Genomic DNA, 15,151 nt, shown 5'->3' on the forward strand with positions numbered 1-15,151 from the left:
CCGGGCCGGTCCCGCCCCCGCCCGCTGGGGGGCGCCCGAGCGCCGCGGCCCCGCCCCTCCCCTCGCGACCGCCCCGCCCCTCCCCGCGCTCACAGGTTTGTCCCCGCGCGGCCGCCGTCCGGCCCGCGCCCCGCCCGGTGCCGCCATATTGTGGCCGCCGCCACCGGAGCCGCCGCCGGAGCCGCCGCGATGGGTGAGAGGCGAGAGGACTTCGGGGAGCTCGGGGGGCTGCGGGAGCGGCCGCGGGGGCTCCGGGCACGGTCGGGGAGACAGCACAGGCTGAAAGGGTCACCCTGTAGCCGGGCGGCATGCACAGCCCGCCCGCCCCGCGCCGCCGCCGCCCGCGCCCCTCACCGGCTCCCCGGGGCTGAGGGCGAAGGGCCCCGCGGCGCCGCTGAGTCACCCCGGGGACGGCTCCGGGGGCTCGGGGGGACGCGAGGGGGGCCTCTCGGTGAGGGGCACGGGGCACGGGGGTTGTTACCGCTCCGGGCAGCGCCAACAGCGACTTTGGGGCGCTCCGGGGGGGGGCGGGAGCTCTGAGGGGACTCAGTGCTGAAATCGCCCGGGTTTGGGGTTTTGATGCTGAAATCCCCTGGGTTTGGGGTGTCGGTACTCTAATACCCCTGTTTTGGGGTATTAATGCTGAAATACTCAGGTTTGGGGGTGTCAGTGCTGTAAAATTATGATTTTGGGGTGTGTTAGTACTGTAATACCCCAGGTTTGAGGTGTCAGTGCTGAAATACTCTGATTTTGGAGTATTTGGGGCTGTTCCTGCTGCACCCACCGAGGTCAGTCCCTAGGGAGGGACCCGCTGCAGCCGAACCTCCATCAAGGGCTCTGTGGCTGCTTCATTTAAATTCTCAGATTGCTGTTCAATTTAAATTCTGAACTTTGCAAGAGTTCGGGGCTCGGGTGAGATCCAAGTCACCTCTTCACGGTTCTGATAACCCAGCAGGGCTTTGTGGCTTCCGTAAAATAAACCTTCAGCCCCAGTGTCACCATAAACGTGGCTGGCACGGGCAGATGTGCAGGGAAGGAGTGGAGGAGTTTATTTCCATCTTTATAAACACCAGTAAACACACTTAAAGGCTCCCAGAGGTTGCAAGCAGGTCTCTGATGGCTGCAAATAAATGACAGCTGAGCGTTGCCCTTCAGAAGGTGCTTTAATACCAGCGGGTTTTTATTTTGATGTACCTGAAGTGCTCAGGGAGGAGAGGTGGCTTTTTTTGAGGGCTCAAGTAGTAAGACAGGGTTTGGATGGTGAGGTGGAAAAGCCAAGCCTGGAGCAGCTGTGTTCTCCTTAAAGCAGAGTGAGGATCCCGTGGAAGGAAGGATTAAGGTTTTATCATTTTTCCCTGGAATGTTGTCTTTTTTAACCAGGCCTGCTTCAGAAGCTTAAAGTGACAGAGAGTGGGTTTAGGTTGGATATTGGGAAGAAATTCTTGGCTGTGAGGGTGGGAGGCCCTGGCACAGGTTGCCCAGAGAAGCTGTGGCTGCCCCATCCCTGGAAGTGTCCAAGGCCAGGTTGGAGCAACCTGGGCTAGTGGGAGCTGTCCCTGCCCAGGGCAGGGGGTAGAATGAGATGATCTTTAAGGTCCCTTCCAACCCAAACCACTCTGGGATTCCGTGAAGCTTTAAAAATGCCCTTTGGGGTGGGCTCCTGATGTCGTGATCCCGTCAGGAACTTTCCTCTCCAACCCCTCCTGTGATGTTCCAGGACAAGTCTGGGACAATCTCTGTGTGTGCAGTGGCTGCTGCACCTCCCCAGCCCCGAACAGCTTTTAAATCTTAATTTATAACTCAAGATGTAAAACCTCAACTGGCAGCTTTGAGGAGAAAAATGTCCTTGGGCCTCTTGTGAAACATCTGAAAACTGCTGGAGCACTTTTATCTGGAGCTGAGGAGTCTGCACAGGAGCTTCCCATCCTCCCCACCACTGCAATTTGAGTTTAATATCCCCCTCCCTTGAATTATCCTCATGAAACATTTATTTTAAAATAAACCTAGACTGATTTTTTTCATCGTTTTGGGTGAGAGGGTAAATGGGGGCAGCAGGGTTGTTACCCCTTCCTGCAAAGTGCAGGCTGAGGGTGCTGGATTTTTTGTCAGCAGTTGTGATACTGTTGGAGGTTCTCATTAGTTCACTCCTCATTTGCTATGCAAATTAGGTATTTAAATGCATTTATAGTGCTGTTTAACCCATAGACAAGTATGTAATGCTCAATTCTTAATAAAACTCCTCTGCCTGATGAATTTAACAGTGAATTGGCTGGTTTGCTTTGTTTGCTTGTGTTCAGGAGAGCAAACATGAACTTTGTCAGGGGGAGAGTTTGATCATTACAGTCGTGCAAGAGTGAAAGTCCTGATTCCTTCAGGCTTTCAAAGTCCTGATTCCTTCAGGCCTCCAGCTCTGGGGCTGGGGAGGTCCAGATAAATCTGCTTAGCAAATCACACAGTCCTGCTTGTTTCTGAGGCAAAGCACACATTGGAAAGGATGGATTTATTGGAATTTTATATCCCTCTGAGTGTTTCTGGGTTTTTTTAACCTGGAACTCTTGTGGGTTGATTTTGAGCTGATGTGGCCAAAGTTAATCCCTATTTTAGGGACTGTTGCAAAGGACTCTCAGGTGACACTTGTGCTTGATCGTTCCACCCTTAAGGAAATCTGAATGTCTCAGGTTGAAGAGGATTTAAATCCCCCAAACCTCAGATTTTTGGGGTGAAAAGATCAAATCAGGAGGAGGCAGCGTTGAAATTACCGTGTTGGCAACTGGGCTGAGGAGTGGGGTGGGTTCTTTTCCCATCCAAAGGGAATCCTATTCTTGGTGCTGTGAGACTTAATTTCCCCCAAAGAGAATTTCTGCCTGTCCCTTCCCCCTCCCAGCCCTGGCCCTCGGCGAGGATTGCACATTCCAGCGGTGATATCACATCCCTGGCTCTGGGATCTGAACCGGGAGGGATCGAGCCAATGGAGCCAAATAGCTGCGGGGAGAAGGGATTTACCGGCACAGCGTGTCCTGGGGGACGGGGACAGGGACCCGGGGGACAGGGACAGGGATCCAGGGGACAGGGACAGGGACCCAGGAGATGGAGACAGGCTCTGGGGGAGCCTCTGTGGTGGCCTGTTCGTGGGAAACACTGGAATAACCCCTGTGAGAACGTGAAAGAGCAGAGCAAACGTGCAAAGCAGACCTGCAGGAGTGACAGCCACTTTCCCAGGCTTTAAGGGCAGCTGGTGTAATTCCAGGGCTATAGGGAAAGCCCTGAGTTGCTGATTATTTGACAGGATTTCTTGTGTGGTTGTTCTCCTGTTTAGCTTCGTTTTCCCTCTGTCTTCTGAGCAAAGTGATTTTTTTTTGCCCCCTTTTCTTTTTCTGCAAAACTATCAAAGTGACATTAAAAGCCTCTGGTTTTGACTAATTTCTGGTAGCAGCTCAGAGCTGTCTTTTTATACAGTGTGTACAAATAATTCAGCTGCTTTTATGTATTTATTACAACCAACTTCATTTAATTTGTGTTTAAGTAGTACAGATTATCTAGTCTTTTCTTTCTATAGTTTCAAATGATAAAGTCGTCGTGGACATGCTTTTTCTAGAAGAGAATCCTCTGGAGATGTTAAATATGTTAAACAGCAGGAGGAGCTGGGAGGCTCCTCTGGGATTTCAGGGAAGGGGATGACATGGAGAAACCCAGGGAATGTGGTCAGGAGGGTTTGTCCCATGAAACTCAGTAGTTCACCGAGTGTGTTTTGCTGCCACTTGTCTGATTTAGGGGACCTTTTGTTGTAAATGACCAAGTTTATCCTATCCCAGGGAAAACTTGGGTGAAGGGGCCTTTGGAGGTCACCTGGCTCGGAGCTGGGAATGTCCCCAGCGGACACTAATTGGCAGATTAGTGCTGATGAAGTTCATCAAGTGTATTTATTTACCCTTGCATCATTCCCCAGCCCTTCCCCACTCCAAGGGCTGTCAGCCCTCCTGGCCAGGCCATGCCACAGGGATTAACAGACACTTTAGGAAGGTTCCCTTTGGAAGATTCCCTCAGTGAAAGGGTGTTTTGGCTTAAAAAGAGCCCTGTCAGGTCTGTCAATGAGTTCCTGGCCTGGCCTTTCACTCTGACTCAGCAGCAGAAGTCCCTGCAGTGACTCAGCTCCCCGGGGTTTAATCAGCAGCTGAATAAAAGGTTTGAAGGAAATGCTTTTTGTCATGCAGAGAAATGGGAAGAGGCAGATCTGGATTCCTGATCCAGGAATATCAAGGAGCTGTTATAATCTTGGCCCTGGAAGTACAGTTTTGGCTGAGCTGCTGCAGTTTCTGTTGGCTTTACACAGGGTTTGAGTGCTCTGCTCAGCCTTCAAAGTCAACCTTTCACGCTGTTTTTCCTTTCTTTTAAGTGGTAAATACCTTCTCATCCCTCAATTTATAAGGATTGCTTCCCCATTCCTGACAGCCCAGCTTCTCCAACAGCCTTTTAGTGGGTTTTGTGGGAATTCCCACTGATAGAATTTGAGTTCATAACTCACACACAGCCTGACTTGCAGATGAACTGGATGTTTTGTCCTGTAACACCACGAGTACACAGTTTGTCCCTGCCTGGAATCCTGCTGTTTGATTCCCTGTGTCTGGGCCTGCTGGAATCCCTGGTTCCTACAGTGTCTGACCCCACTGTGAGGTCCTGATCCTGCATTTGTCACATCCATCCATTGCCTGGAAATGGGTCACAGATCAGCATTCTCATGTCACTCAAGTACTGACACAGATGATGGGCTGGGAAAAGCCAACGGAAATCATCTGCAGAGGTGAAAATGTGGGAGAGGAAAATAAGAAATTTAGTCCCAGAAAGTGTTGCACAGTGATGTGAAAAAACACTCCTCAGGGCTTGTTGTATCTTTGGGGTTTCCCTGCAGGATGACTGTGTTCTTGATGCTCTGGCACAAAAAAAAAAAAAGGCATAAAGGACAAAGTGCTGAGTGTTCCTGGGTGTTCCTGAGCCCTCAGTGTGTCTCTGGCTGTTCCCCAGCTCTGGGATTGCAGAGCTGAGTGGGGCTGGGACAGTTTGGAGGCAGCTGAACTGTCATGTGTCCCTTGGCTATTTATATGACTGCCTTTTTCCTCCTCCTCTTCTTAAAAAACCACCTTTTAATTGGAGACTTGGGTTCTTAAATTGTTTTCAGGATTAAGCTTTCAACTCTTACTCTCCTGTGTGGCTGCAGGAGCTGCCAGCATTGGGGTGATAATATGAATACACAACCTATAATATTTTAACAGGTAGTTAAATACACTTTCTGAATTAAAATCTATATGTAGATGACACCTTGCTACTGTACAAACACAAATCTGTAGATTTGCATCTTGTTTGGTGTCTTTTGGGCTGTTTTGGGAAATCGTAGAGCTGAAAGTATTTTGCTAAATGATTCATTTTCCCGGTTGTTTTCTCTTTCCATAGCAATGAATTGCTGGATATTTGTGTGTTGTGTATGTCTCCTCTTGGCTTGTCTGTGGGTTTTAGGGACTGAAACTTCTCCACTTGATCTTGGAAGGGCTCCAGAGTGGCTGCAGGCAGTTGATAAGTCTGAAACTTTCTGTAAGCCACGGGGCTGAGGGTGCCTCGGGCTTGAAAGTGGGGCATAAGGAGATAACACTGCAGACTTCCACAAAACACTTCCCTTGGCAGCTGGGAGAAAACAAAGATAGTGGTGCCCAAGTGAGCTGTGGAGGAGTAACTTTGTTCAGGGTTAGTTGTGACTCCGATTCCTTCCTGCCCTGAGAAAGGCACAGATGTGCAAATAATCTGTATCCAAAACAGGAGAGCTTGGAGAGATTCAGAAGGACTTTTGCAGCTGGATGGGTGAGGAACTGCCATCCTTTCATACTTGGGTTACTGCTTGGCCCTGGCTGCCTTGAACTGTGCCAGATAGTGGAGTGTCACTTCCCTGACCTGGGGGCAAACACACAGGGAATCAGGTTGGAATTGCTGCATTAGTCAGCTGTGAACCAGCAGAATAAGTAGGTCAGGGACTGAGGCAGCACCTGGTGGGACACACGTGGCCTGTACCTCGTGTACAGCTCTGGGCTTGCAAGGGGTTATTGTGATCATAAAATCAAGGCCTTGGTTCTGTTGGGGATTTTTTCTGCTTGGGGGTAAAAAATGTCCAGGTGTGGTTTATGCCGTGGTGACACCAGGGAGGTTACTTTGGTTTTGGGTAGAAATTGAGTTTAGTTGTGCACTTGGAGTAAATAAATCCGTTTAGTCTGGGTATTCCCTGCTCCATGCACAGGGAGTTCCTTATCAGGAAGGACAGGTGGATGAAGGAGCAGAGAGTGACAGGAGCTCTGAGGCAGGATGCTCTTTGTTTTCTCTTCACAGAAAACTATCGAATGAAGAGTTACAAGAACAAAGCCCTAAATCTCGAGGAAATGAGACGGAGAAGAGAAGAGGAAGGAATTCAGCTGCGCAAACAGAAACGAGAGCAACAGGTAACTGTCATCTTGAGTAGGTTGTGTTCAGCCTTAACACAACCAAGATTGTGCTGCTGCCTAACTGGAATCTTCAAGGATCTGTGCATTAAGGTTTGTTGGCAGTCCTCTTATTTTTTTCCTGTTCTAACTGAGATCATGCTTTTCTCTTTTTCTTTGTACCCAGTTCACACCAAGAGCTTTCCAAGCACTTTCTCCTTGGGGTACTGGAGGTTTTTTTGTTCACAGATCCTTGTTGTTAAAGGTGGTGGTGGTTTTTTGGTGGTGTGTTTTGGTTTGTTTTTTTTTTTTTTTAATTAGTGAATGGGATTATTTCCTCGAGAAACAGGAAGAGCAAGTGAAAGTTTGGGCTGTGTGTATTTCTTAACTCTGAGATGTGGGTTTTTTTGGCTTGGAGGTCTATGAAAGCACGAGGTGATGTGTGTGGGACTAAATATTTGCTCTATGAGAACATCACCTACCAGCTGCCTTCTGCCCAGTTTCCCTGACTTGTTAGATCAAATTCTGCACTGCCTGTACCAGTGTCTGAGTGACTTGGGCATTTGCATATCTGAGGGCAAGACTTAGCATGTTCTGCTGTTGGGGTTTGTGTGCCAGACTAGTCCTGAGAGTGCAGAGCTGTTATTAATGACCACTTTTTTATTCAGGTTACCTTCAGTCTTAGCTGAAGGGATCCTGGTTGAGGAACAAGAATGTCTAGTTGTGGAGCCTGTTCACCGTTGCTTTCTAATAACAATTCCTGTGCTTTGTTCCCCACCAGCTCTTTAAAAGGAGGAATGTGGAGTTGATCAATGAGGATGACTCCATGTGTGATAGTCACCTTGTGGATTCCTACGTTAGTTCCACAACATGTGGGGTAAGGTGCCTTTCCTTGTTCCAGCTGTGCCTTCAGATTGAATCCTTTGGGGGTGCTGAGGCCCTGGCACAGGTTGCCCAGAGAAGCTGTGGCTGCCCCTGGATCCCTGGAAGTGTCCAAGGCCAGGTTGGAGCAGTTGGTCTAGTGGAAGGTGTCCCTGCCCATGGAAGGGAATGGAACTGGATTATCTTTAAGGCCCCTTCCAACTGAGACCATTCTGGGATTCTGTGATGGCATGGAAGTGACAGACATCAATATTTTTGTTTTATCCCTTTTTAGAGGACTGATGTCGCTTGTGCAGCTGGAAGAGCCACAAACCCTTGGCCAGAATGCAAACAGTAAACTTATTCCCAGTGGGACACCAGTGGAGCCCTGAGCCTTGTAAAGCTCAGCCAGGGAATCACCATCCCGCTGGTTTATCGAGGGTTATTTCCAGCTGCATGTTCAAAATCCTCCTCCAGAGCCTTCCACATTTACCCCATTCCACCCAACAGCATTGCAGGTGTTACTGCAGTGAACTGGAAAAGTCTCTCAGGAAGTAAATAGTGTGCTGGGATCTCAAAGTTTTAATCTTTGACTCACCAGCTGAGCACAAATCGCGGTGGGTTGTCACGTGTGTGATGCCTTAAATATCTTAGGCTGAAATGGAACCATTTTTCTGTCTCCTCTGCATCTTTTCAGGAGGGATTGATCACAGGAGAGATGGTGGAGATGCTTTTCTCAGATGACCCTGACCTACAGCTGGCAACCACTCAGAAATTCAGGAAATTGCTCTCCAAAGGTAAAAATAACTCATCCCTGCCACGGGATCTGGCTTTTGCAAGAGTCTGTGCACGTGTTGCTGTACAGAAGCTTTGCAGCTTTGAGCTTGGGGAAAGAAAGCCATAAACTAGAAATGTGATAATTTACTGTATTGCTGAGGATTGACAGTTGTATGAACTGCACAGAAAGTGACTCTGCAGAGTTGTCCTGCTGAGTTCAGTACGACTTGGGATATTAAATTAACCCTTCATGCTTGTTACTCCCCTGCATGAGGCCTGTACACTGTTCTGACACTGCTTTGCTGTTCCAGAGCCAAATCCTCCGATAGATGAAGTGATAAACACTCAGGGAGTGGTGGAGAGATTTGTTGAATTCCTGAAAAGAAGTGAAAATTGCACATTACAGGTAAAGGAGATCATGATATTAACTCTTCATAGCTCTTTAACCTTTGCTTAGCAATGTGAACCCACACATGCTGTCAGGGAAAAGTGATGTTTTGAACCCAAAAAGTGCAGCTTGTATGATCTATAGGAGAAGACAAAGGTAGCCTGTAGTGCTTAGGCAAAAAAAAAAAGGAAATTATAAATTGCTCTGAATTAAATTCTCGAAGGAATTCTGGCAAAAATCACCCAAGAGAGTTTGGAATTCCCGTATCTGACATTTCTGCTGGGAGCTGGTGGAGCCATGGGATAAACATGCAGGAAGAAATTGTGTGAGGAGAAACCTCCATTATTGGAGGCATTTAAGTAGAGGCCAAGAGTCTGTTAGAAATGGGTTGGGCAGTGCTGCTCCTGCCCGGGGCAGAGGGATGGACTGGGTGGCTTCCTGAGATTCCTTCCAGCTTGGTAATAAGTCTGGTTGCTTTGGAGGGGTTAAAGACACTTCCATACATGGAATTTGATCTGAGTTGATGACTGCTTTCATCTCTTTTCCTGCCCTCTGGCCTCAGGCCATGGACCAGAGGGGCTTAATTTCCAGAAGAACCGAGTGGGAGTTCTGTTTTTAAACCAAAGAGAGCCAAAACCAGGGAGTTGCTGCTCAGCTTCCCTTGAACTCGAGGAGTCTTTGGGCTGGCAGATGAAACGTAGAAAACTTCCTACTTTGTGTGTTTGTGCTCTGTGTGTCTTCATTTCCCTTGCTGGGGAATGGTTGTGGAGGTGAAGTGACGTGGTGTGACTGGTGGTGACACCTTCACTCGCTCGTCCTTTGAGCAGCTGTGGCCTCTGAGAGGGTTTTTAGCAGATGTGGCTCTTCCGTTGCTCAAGAAAATAAAATCCTTCAACTGTTGAGGCATCCTCTTGTGATGTGCTTCCTTCCCCTCACAGTGAAAGAATCACAGCCAAAATGTAATGATTTTACCAAATCAGGCTTGTTTTATTGATTCTTTTGTCGCTGATTTGCCTGTTTCAGTTTGAAGCTGCGTGGGCACTGACGAATATTGCATCAGGGACTTCCCAACAAACAAAAATAGTCATTGAGGCTGGGGCAGTTCCCATATTTATAGAGCTGTTAAACTCTGACTTTGAGGATGTTCAGGAGCAGGTAAGGACCACTCCTTACTTTGGGGCTGGGGGATGAACCACAGTGGGTTGCACACCATAAAGTGCAGTGTTTAAAATGAGTGACTGGTGTCTCCCAGCTGGCTCCACACCACAGGTGGAAGTGTTGTTTGCCTGGAATTAGGGGAAGATGCTTTCTTAGCACACTGCCTTGTTCTTCCTCTGTTAGAAACTGTGAATGCTAAAACTGTTGCTGTTTCCTTTCAGGCTGTCTGGGCATTGGGGAACATTGCTGGAGACAGCTCTGTGTGTAGAGATTATGTCCTTAACTGCGCTATCCTTCCTCCCTTATTAATGTGAGTAGCCATGAACACTTGCCAGTGCAGTTCTTGGAGTCCCATTGTGCCACAGCAGCAGTATTGGAGCTGGGCCAGTAAATTCCCTTGTGGTGATCACTGGGAATCAAACCACTGGTACCAGATTAACTCCCGGTTCAGACAAGGATCTGATGGATGGAGTGGGACTCAGTGGATAACAGACCTTCTCACAGCCCTCCACACTGCTCTGCATGTGGAGGGGGTGCTGCTGCAGTGTGCTGGTCCATCTGGAGTCACAAGGTGTCCCTCAGGTCCTGCTTGGGATATGGATACCAGGGGCTTGGAGTGGGAGCAGGTCTCTATACACCCCCTCTCCCAGCGTGGTGCACACCCACCACAGTCAGACCCATCTGTCAGGCTCTCATAGCCCTGGAAAGAATTAATCTTCATCCCATCCCTGGAAAACGAATGCTTTGTCACAAATGGCTTGTTTTCCTGCTCCTGGTGTCAGTGCCCTGTCCCAGGGGGGCTGCCTGACTCCTCATCCCACAGGACTCACCATCCTCCTCAGAGCTCAGAGTCTGAGCAGTTCATGTCACCCGGTCTCTGCTGAGGGCTGGGAGTGTCTGGGCTGAACTGGAACCTGGAGCTGCACTTCACTCATGTGCCCTTCCTTCTGCAACCTGCCTAAGGTGGAAGTTGCCTTCCTGCCCCGTGTCCCTTGGCACTGTTGGGAATTACAGCTATTTATCCTAAGTGGTCTCATATCACTTCTCTTGCTCATTGAGAGGCTCAGGTGACAAACAGCATGGCTTGAGCTACACCCAGTGAAGTAGTGCTTTGACTTCCTTAAAATCATACTGGTTTTAATGCTTTTGATCCCCTTGACTTCCACATAAGGATCATAATTCCTGGTGATTCTCTCTTTAGGCTCCTTACGACGTCCACCAGGTTGACAATGACACGAAATGCTGTCTGGGCCTTGTCAAACCTGTGCAGGGGGAAGAGTCCCCCACCTGAATTTGATAAGGTGAGAATAAATGCCTTGTGGGCAGAACAGGTGGCAGGGAGACACCCAGTTAAGATGTTTGTCCGAGTTATTTTGGGCTGTTGGACTCCTCTAAGTCATTCCAGGCAGGAACAGGGTGAGCTTCTTCCTGCTGAGGTGGATCTGGTTGTTCAGATGTTTGTAATTTCCTGCCAACCTTTCTACCATCAGCTGGACCCCTCAAGTAGGACACAGGCCAAGGCTTCCCTGCAAGGTTTCTCTATCTAAAAATGGGTTTATCTAAAAAGGGTTTACCCTTTTGTTATGAACTCTCTGGAAATTTGAGACTTCACTCAAATTACCACTAAAAAGTTTTCTGAGACTTGAAATGCTACAAAGCAGGAGTCCTGTAGCCACATGGGAGCTGTGGCAGCTTTCCCTTTCCTGAGAGCCTAAGAAAAGGTCCTGCTGGCCTTTCAGGTGTCTCATCCTTCTTTGGTGGAACAAAAATGTTTTAAATCAGTGTGTTATCACTTTTCTTTAGTGAAAGCTCCCGTGCCAAAGCTGGGAAGCCTGTGGTGAGGGATGAAATCTGAACTGAGTGTAAGCAGAAACCCACTTATAAGTGATTGAGATAGAGGTGTAACTTGATGGTTGCTGCTTTGAATTATGAAGAGTCAGAAATGGAGCAGAGCTCTTCCGTAGGAATATAAGGAGCTTCCAAGGGGTGACTTGCCTCAGGAGTCTGGACTGGGTCTGGGAGGATGTAATTTGAGTGTAGCAATGAAGCTGTTGGGGTGGCTTTGGACGCTGTGATTAGGAGGTGTGGGAAGCTGCTGACTTGGGGGAAGGAACGTGTGGCCGTGCAGGAACGTGTGGCCATGCAGGAACCTGTGGCCATGCCAGGAACCTGTGGCCATGCCAGGAACCTGTGGCCATGCCAGGAACCTGTGGCCATGCAGGAACCTGTGGCCATGCAGGCCTTGTCTCAGCAGCCGGTCAGTGGTGTTGGCCTGCGGGGTGGTGGTCCTGGGCAGGGTGACTAACCCAGCTGGTGGCTGTTGTTCCAGGTGTCTCCCTGCCTGCCAGTGTTGTCCAGGTTGTTGTTCAACAGCGACTCTGACCTGCTGGCAGATGCCTGCTGGGCCCTTTCCTACCTGTCAGATGGTCCCAACGAGAAGATCCAGGCAGTGGTGGACTCGGGAGTGTGTCGGCGGCTGGTGGAGCTGTTGATGTGAGTACCTGGGGTTGCTGCCTCAGGCAGGAAGCTGAGCATGAATCCATGTTAAATCCATCAGAACATTCCACACCTCCTGTGCTCACGGGATCCAGGCACCTGGGCTGACCTGGGAGCAGTTTTGTAGGAGGATCTGGAGCAGGTTCAGAGCTGTAGTTTGCTGGTTTGTCTTCCTGGTTATACTTGACACTAGTGAAGAGATACCTGTGTTGGTCTCAACAGCAGTCCCAAAAATTGCAAATTCACTGATAAAAGAAACCTTACCCCTGTAAATTTCTGAAATTGGAGAGGATGAGTGTGGGCCAGCTACACAGAGAACTTAGGAAGAATTTACTAAGGAAAGATCAAACTCACACTTCTCGTCCATGGAGGGAGAGAGGATTCCAGGGTGTTGTGTGCTCTCAAACTTCAGATGTGCTTATGGAAGCCTGGTTGTGAGGCAAATCAAAGAACAGTGGGTAGCAAAAGTCAGCTTGGCTTTGTTTCTCCCGTTATCTATGTGGAAAAGAGGATTAAGTTGGGATATAAAGGACCAAACTGTGTTGCAGTTCTGTTTTCGGTCGCAATACGGTCAACTTACTGTGTGTTTCTACATGCCAGGGGATGGATTTCTAAGGAAATAATGCAGAGGAGATAAATGGGGAGAGAATATTCCAAATATCCCAGTGATCTGATGGATTTGCTTGTGTCCTTGCCCCGTTTCCCTGCAGGCACAATGACTACAAAGTGGCCTCCCCAGCTCTGCGGGCAGTTGGCAACATCGTGACAGGGGATGACATTCAGACCCAGGTGAGAGGAGAGGCCTTTCCTGCAGGGAATGCAGTGTCCATCAGCTCCAGACCTGGCACTGGTGATCTCACTTCTGCTTCCTCTCTCCAAAGGTGATTCTAAACTGCTCAGCCCTGCCTTGTCTCCTTCATTTGTTAAGCAGTCCCAAGGAATCCATCAGGAAAGAGGCGTGCTGGACTATATCCAACATCACAGCGGGAAACAGAGCACAAATACAGGTACTTTCTCCTCCCAGATTCCAAGCTCAGCATTAAGGCTTTGCAGCTTTTTCCTTATCTGGCATTTTAGGGGCTGGATTTGTTCACCTCATTCTGCAGTAATTTGCAAATTTGCTGCTCCCAACCATCTGCCAAGCGAGCTGAAAAAGAGCTTGGTGATGGCACCAGCACAGACCAGCCTGAAATGATTCCCACACATTGGATCATTGGAATAACAGGAGATACAGCCCTTTATTTCTCCATGCTCAGCCCCTTTGAAGCTGGTTGAGTTTTAATTATCCTTTTCCTGACCTACATAGGGAGGCAGATCAGTGCTGAAAGCATTCCCACAGTATTGATGCAATACCAGGGATGGTCTGTCCTGCTGGTTACGGAATATCTCGCGTTCGTAGGATTTGGCTGAGGAATAAACCAGAGGAATCACCGAAACTTGGGGAGGTTTTTGTGTTGGGAAATGGGGGACAGGTTTCTTCCAGGTGCTGAGAAGCCTTTCTTAGGGATGGTGTTGCCAGTGCCAACCCCTGTCCCTGCCCTCTCTCCCCAGGCAGTGATAGATGCCAACATTTTCCCGGTGCTGATAGAAATCCTGCAGAAGGCGGAATTCCGCACGAGGAAAGAGGCAGCCTGGGCCATCACCAACGCCACCTCAGGAGGGACTCCTGAGCAGATCAGGTATCCCCTGTGGCTCCTCCTGGGGGAAATCCCTGGGAGCTTTGCCTTGATGGGAACTGCAGGGCACAGTCCAAGCTTTCTGCATGGATAGTTTTAGACAAGGCTAAATGTCCAAACTTGATGACAGATTAAATTCCAGTGTGGACTTAGCAGCACCTGAACTTTAAAAATAGCTTTTTTGTTTTCTTTTTAAATAAAAGGGAGGTTTCTGAAAACAGGGGCTGTGTATACAAGTGCAAATAAGTGGATAAAAATTAACCTTGCAGAGCAGTAAATACGTATTTTAAGGTAAATTTATGTGTTTTAGATTGACTCGTTTCCTTTGCTCTTTCTGACGGAGCCAAGGTGCTGCTTCCCAGCCCCTGAACACCAAGTGTGTGTTGCTGGTGCTCTCTCTCCAGGTACCTGGTAAATTTAGGTTGTATCAAGCCTCTGTGTGACCTGCTGACTGTCATGGACTCCAAGATTGTTCTGGTGGCATTGAATGGGCTGGAGAACATCCTGAGGCTGGGAGAGCAGGAAGCCAACCAGAGTGGCACTGGGATCAACCCCTACTGCAGCCTGATCGAGGAGGCCTATGGTAGGTGGGGGCTTTGGGCACTGCAGGAGGCACTGAGAGGGTCTGTTGGGTGCTTTCCTGCTGTGTTAAGGGGTTTAGTATGTTCCAAAACGGCCAATATTTGTTCCAAAGTCTCTTCAGACTCGTGATTGGGTGAGGAGAAAATACTTGGAAGTAAAAACTATCAGAATTCTGATCCAGGCTTCCAAGACCTGGAGGCCAAGCTGATTAGTCGTGGCTTTCACCAGCTGGGAGTGTTTACTCAGCTCAGCTCATTTCTGGTTAAAAGTGACAATTCTGGGCCTAAAGTTGCTCAAACTGTGCCCACTTGAACACTGGAAGTCCAGGAAGAGTTTGCTTTTCCCTGGAGCAACTTAATTTGGTGATGGTGGTTTTTTTTTTTTGTCCTTCTCTCAGTGTTTTGAGGAGCAAGTTCCTATTTTGGTCTGGAACTCCCTGTGTACTGCCAGTGTCTGCTTTGCCCTCTGATTATTACACTCTGTGTCCTGATTCTCCCTGTAAGAACAATTCCTGGAATTCTTGGATGTGCAGCAGGGGATTGAATTAGGGCAGCTAAAAGCTGGAGGCTGCAGACCCTGCTCCTTCCCCTCCCTACCCCCTGCAGCTCCCAAATTCCTCACAGCCAGTTGTGGAGGCTAAATCAGATTCCAGTCAAATTAAAACATCTGTATGAGCTGGAAAGACATTAATGCTGCCTGGCAGGGGTGAGATCCTTGAGAAGCTCTGGAATAGCTGCATTTAGGTCTGGATTTAGGTG

At 48.7% G+C, this 15,151-nt stretch overlaps 1 protein-coding gene across 3 annotated transcripts; it reads left to right on the forward strand.

The window, feature by feature from the left end:
• Positions 1-121: 121 nt before the first annotated feature.
• KPNA6 (karyopherin subunit alpha 6) lies at positions 122-14,537 on the forward strand. 3 transcript variants are annotated; one of them, XM_017828366.1, is made up of 13 exons: positions 122-193; positions 6,367-6,569; positions 7,237-7,332; positions 8,014-8,113; positions 8,405-8,499; positions 9,505-9,636; positions 9,861-9,949; positions 10,841-10,940; positions 11,969-12,132; positions 12,846-12,924; positions 13,017-13,142; positions 13,687-13,814; positions 14,216-14,537. In XM_017828366.1, exons 1-13 carry the CDS (start codon positions 190-192, stop codon positions 14,520-14,522), a joined length of 1,623 nt encoding a protein of 540 aa, XP_017683855.1. In that variant the 5' UTR covers positions 122-189; the 3' UTR covers positions 14,523-14,537. The 3 variants fall into 3 exon arrangements, with proteins under 3 accessions (XP_017683855.1, XP_017683857.1, XP_017683856.1); XM_017828368.1 differs by having other exon boundaries at positions 6,367-6,476; XM_017828367.1 differs by lacking the exon at positions 122-193 and adding an exon at positions 5,744-5,847.
• Positions 14,538-15,151: the final 614 nt, after the last annotated feature.

This window comes from Lepidothrix coronata, unplaced genomic scaffold (genome assembly GCF_001604755.1).
Source record: "Lepidothrix coronata isolate B3197 unplaced genomic scaffold, Lepidothrix_coronata-1.0 Scaffold147, whole genome shotgun sequence".
In the NCBI taxonomy this organism is placed as follows: Eukaryota; Metazoa; Chordata; class Aves; order Passeriformes; family Pipridae; genus Lepidothrix; species Lepidothrix coronata.